Source organism: Charadrius vociferus, unplaced genomic scaffold, assembly GCF_000708025.1.
Source record: "Charadrius vociferus isolate BGI_N301 unplaced genomic scaffold, ASM70802v2 scaffold65, whole genome shotgun sequence".
NCBI classification, from domain to species: Eukaryota; Metazoa; Chordata; class Aves; order Charadriiformes; family Charadriidae; genus Charadrius; species Charadrius vociferus.
This window is the reverse complement of record NW_009649293.1, coordinates 5,751,006-5,756,419: the sequence shown is the minus strand read 5'-3', so window position 1 is coordinate 5,756,419 and position 5,414 is coordinate 5,751,006. Positions and strand designations below refer to the sequence as shown.

At 41.0% G+C, this 5,414-nt stretch overlaps 1 protein-coding gene across 1 annotated transcript in view; it reads right to left on the bottom strand.

The window, feature by feature from the left end:
* Nucleotides 1-60, bottom strand: part of MPPE1 (metallophosphoesterase 1) — an 8,359-nt gene extending 8,299 nt beyond the window's left edge. Inside the window, 2 exon segments of the mRNA XM_009889066.1 lie at nt 1; nt 4-60. The exon segment at nt 1 is cut by the window's left edge and continues 238 nt beyond it. Of these exon segments, the coding sequence (XP_009887368.1) occupies nt 1; nt 4-60 (58 nt within the window).
* Between the last annotated feature and the right edge of the window lie 5,354 nt (nt 61-5,414).

Below are 5,414 nucleotides of genomic sequence, written 5' to 3'. Positions count from 1 at the left end.
CAGGAAACAGAGCTTCTTCAAAGGAAGGCCCTTCACAGGGGTCGAGCTAGAACTCAGCATTGCAGTACCAGCAAAAGACTCCTTCCCAACGGCTCAGTTCTCCTCTCTCAGGTGAAAGCAGTAGGGGCTAGTCAAAGGACCACGTCGGGCTTCGTATCAGTACAAAAACCCTGTAGAGAAAATACAAAATAAAATATTCATTAAGCCAGCGTTCCCTGTGAAAAGCTACCATGTAAGGCCTAAGGTGTTAGCTTCTTGTCACCCTGAAAGGTTTGGAAACATGTAATTGACCTAAAAAGCAAAGTTGGTCTTTTCCTTCGGACACACTTGTATAACCCACACAGATGGGCTATGCTCTCATACCAGGACCAAGGCAACTAGTTTAAAGACAGTCGGGACCTTGCTGCATGATGCTTTCTCTTTTTTTTTAACTATACAGTGAAAACACTGTGAATAGAGGTCAAAGATAGGTAAAGACAGAGCTCAGCTTGAACAGCAGAAAAAAAAAAAAAAAAAAAAAAAAAGGAATAGAAGGGAATTCCATTAGGTTCCATAACACCCTGGTGGCTGCAATGCCACATACAACAATGATCTGGATGAAGGGATAGAGTGTACCATCAGCAAGTTTGCTGATGACACAAAACTGGGAGGAGTGGCTGACACGCCAGAAGGCTGTGCCGCCATTCAGTGTGACCTCGCCAGGCTGGAGAGTTGGGCAGAAAGAAACCTTATGAAGTTCAACAAGGGTAAGTGTAGGGTACTGCACCTGGGGAGGAATAACCCCATGCACCAGTACAGGTTGGGGGCTGACCTCCTGGAGAGCAGCTCTGTGGAGAGGGACCTGGGAGTCCTGGTGGACAACAGGATGACCATGAGCCAGCAATGTGCCCTGGTGGCCAAGAAGGCAAATGGCATCCTGGGGTGCATCAAGAAGAGTGTGGCCAGCAGGTCGAGGGAGGTCATCCTCCCCCTCTACTCTGCCCTGGGGAGACCGCATAGAAAGGCTTAGGGACTTGGGTCTCTTTAGTCTAGAGAAAAGAAGATCGAGGGGGGATCTTATTAATACTTACAAATACTTAATGGGAGGATGCCAGGGGGATGGGAGCAGTCTTTTTTCAGTGGTGCCCAGTGATAGGACGAGGGGTAATGGGCATAAACTTGAACATAGGAAGTTCCATCTTAACATGAGAAGGAACTTCTTTACTTTGAGGGTAGTGGAGCACTGGAACAGGCTGCCCAGAGAGGTGGTGGAGTCTCCCACTCTGGAGACATTCAAAACCTGCCTGGACGCTGTCCTGTGCAACCTGCTGTAGGTGACCCTGCTCTGGCAGGGGGGTTGGACTAGATGATCTCCAGAGGTCCCTTCCAACCCTAACCATTCTGTGAATTCTGTGAACCATTCTCTGGCACAAGTCACGTAACATGACTACATCAAATCAGTGCAATTACCACCTTTAATACAGCTTATTGTAATAATATCCAAGAACCAAAAGCTATCCTATCCTAAAACTAGTTTACCAGAGCTTTCCAAGAACACAGGCACAGATACATGACTAGTTAGCTAATGCTGCGTCATCTCTAAGAAGGAGAAAATAAGAAATGTCTAAGCCTCAGAAACAGAAACTGCACTACAGCTGAAGAGAAATGTGGGAAAATGAGCCCAAGTTGATAAGCTTACTGTATTTACTGATATCTTCCACCTTAGATAGTTTGTAACCCAGACAAGGCATTACCCCTTTTGAAACTACGATTTTATTTTTTGACATTTTAAAAGCTAATCCAAAACAGATGTCTTTGCTCTGATAAGCCACGATTGTAACAGGGCTCAGTGATTGTTTCACTTGTTTACAGGCATTTAACAGAAACACATTATTCCTGGTATCAAGAGGAAATACACACGCTTCTACAGCCCTTGGCAGAAACACTTTTCCAGCGTAAGTGTCCACAAGAAACACGTATCCCAGCGGAAAGGACAGAGATACCAGCGTTACTTTCAAGTAAAATCACTCAGGTTCCACACACAACCTCTCAGGGTTTCAGTTTGAAGAGTACTGCATGTCCGAAAGACCAACTTTTTAAAGGTAAATAGTGTGGCATAGTCACAGTAAAAGGACTCCAGGAGAGCTATAAAGATGTTACCTCACATGCTCATGAACAAACTTCAAGAAAAGTCCACAAAGAAAAGTCTTGTCCCTGCCCAAGAACGGGATTGCAATTTCGCTTCCTACAACAGAAAAATTCTAACATAGGACTAAGATCCAGGATGTGAGCAATCACTGAACATAGGACTCAGACAGCGATTAGTAGCCAATGTTCATGTGCACCGACTAAATCTGATTAGAACTGTGAATACTAGTATTTTTTTATATTTAGACCCTAAATATTAGGACCACTAGGACCAAATTACACTATCGCACAAAATTAGTGGGTCTTTTCTCAAATCCTGGTCTCGGTTACAGGCAGAACACAGAACAAAACTTAAATTGCTTTACTGCTCTATGCCCTAGCCCATTTGATTGATGTCTCATGGAAATCAAAAACTAACACGATTATTATCTTATTTTTCCAGCCAAAACCTCTATTTGATAATAAGAGTGGCTATTAAGCCACTTATTTTCAAACACAAGCTTCCCATATCACCACTACAAAGTAGTTAGTCAAGACAAAGAACCATTAGTCTGCATCACGTAACATTTCTAATATGCATTATTTAATGCTAGCATGACTAATACTTAATTGCAAGCAATTCCATTCTATCTAAACTTAGTTTAGCAGGAGAAAGCCACTGGTCACACGTCACAATTTCACAATACAGAGGAACTACACATAAAGGCCGATTAACTTGTTTAATATTAATCTCATCTGCACTTTAACAAGCAATAAAAATCAACAAGATCTTGTTTGCACATCTCACAAGGCAAGATTAAAGCAGAAATGTCTGTTCAACAGACACAGCAACAAGGACAAAAGACAGGTAAATTCTTAACTGTAAGCACACAAATTCATACGGCCTTACCCTGCACAAACTGCACCTACCCCAGAACGTGGAAGTAGACTTGGTAGTCCTAAATAGTCTCTTCTTCCAACAAAAATAGTACTGATTTGAACAGAAAATGCCTGTAAGTTGTTTAACTTGCATTAGGCATGTAAAAAAAAAAAGAAAAAACAAACCATAAACCAAAAAAACTCTATGACTCTTCTTATTCACAACCTACACAAAGCTTAAAACAAATAAAACCTGTCATTTTGCTATCAATATCTGTGCACTCTCTAGAAGCTTTTCATTACATTATTTTTCACACATCAAGTTTCTTCGGAAGCTGCTCAAACAGCTACAGAGCTGCAGCAAAAAGCCAACGTTACAGATCGGGAGGGGGAATTAAGAAAATCAGATTTTTAGAAGTAAAACAATCCCGTCAAATGCAAAAGAAAAAAAAAATCCAACCCAAAACCTGCAATTAATAGAAAAAAAAAATCTTCAAGGCAAAACTGCCATTTTCAAAAAGTCACAAGCAGCAACTGACACAATAAAAACCACAAACAGCCAGTCATTTCTACACACATTCCCTATCCCAGCGTATCTGCTGCTAGCTGTTACTATTTTGGGAGTTGTGCCACAGATGTGGAAGATGCCAGAGGTCTCCCATCTGCACCCTACATTTCCAGCTTTCCTGATAGTGAAAGAAAAAAAGAAAAGAGGAAAAGACAAAAAACCAAAATCACATAAAGTCAGTGATGCAGAATGAGCTGAAAGACAACTCCTACTACTGGCTGACAGAAATCCCTGCCTACCTCGCTCTGCCACCGGCCAGCCCGTAGCTGCTCACATCCCAACCGTATGCTCAGGACCGTGGCTGCGCATCTCCACGCACCAAAGCGGAAGCAGTTTATCCAGAAACCAGGCACACTCCGAAGTAACTCGAACCTCGTATACAGGGACCCACGGGCTGGAGACCCACACAAAAGCAAGCAATCCTCTCGCACCTTAACAGAAAGGTCAAAAATAATGCTGTCAGACTGCACACGCTGCAAGATGGAGCTGTGGTTCAACATGTCGCTGTACAATACATCGCTACTACTCCTCCCTGCATGGCTGAGCATTAAGATTAGACTAGAATCTGGTTTCTTACTAGAGCCTGAGGATCTCAGTTATGAGAAAAGACTGAAAGACTTCTCACTGTTTCTTTTTCTTAAACAGATGGGAGTAGCCCAATGCAGAACTGATTTTTAAAAGCTCATCATAAAGGTCAGACTAATACATTCACCATATTAATTATTTTCAATTGTTTGGGCAGAGAACATACTCTACAATGGAAAACTCTGACCTTCAGTAGCTGGCAAACAGCAAAATTCTGCTAGTCATGACAATTTTGTATTCAGTCAACATATACATTCTTTAGGCAGGGTAGAAATAACTTGAACTTTTCCTCACCTACATGTTTTAAGTACCATTCTGCACAACACTTAAAAAATCAGCTTATGGACAAGGTCAATCACTGATTACTTTAATAATGCCACCAACGTTTAAACATGCTAGAAGCATAACTTTGTATCACAAAACTGTAGAAAAAGAAATGCTCAAGTGTCTATCACTCAAAAAAAAAAACAGTTTGATGCTTTCCTTCTCCAGCACTAATGTTTGTTTTGCTCACTAACAAATATTAGATACATTTTTGCACTTAAAATACTTCCAGCATGCATGCTATTCTTCCGATTTTCATCCACCAAGTTTACTGGCAACACAAACTTGCATCACTCCTCTTTCCCTTTTCCATCTCTGTGCTGAACTTTATCCAGCTTTAATTTAAAAGTGAGCCAAGAACGAAAGAAGGCAAACCCAATACAATGGTCTATAGCCAGACCAGCAAGCAAGTACTTCTGGAGCTTTACCCTCTCTTACTTAGTTAATATGTAGTATTAGTTAATATGTATTCAGGTCAATTTATTTATCAATTTACAACTACATAAAACTGTCCTAACAAACAAAGTGGCATGAGTCCTAACCCTAATCCTATCCCTAATGAGCATGCAAGTGTTGTTGTTAAGCTAAAGAAGTTCTATTAGGTTATAAACAAGCTTAGTATTTCTAACCTCATGACAGTTTTCACTCAATTCTCCCATCACAAAGGTACAGCTTTAGAACTTCAGATAAATACAGTTCTGTAATACAACTATGTTAAACTTTTGTGAAACAGTTACAAACAAGTTCAGGTTCAAATCTCACAAGGTTTCCCTTCTGCAAGGTACACTTACAACTGAGAGTTGTTTCTTCTCATTCCAAGTTCTCTCTCTCTGAAGCAACGTGACATTTCTACCTTGCAAACTGTGACTCTGCACTCCCATTTCCTTTCAGCACTTCAAAGATCACAGCTCTTCAATTATCTCACCCTTCAGTCAAATAAGAGCTTCTGATT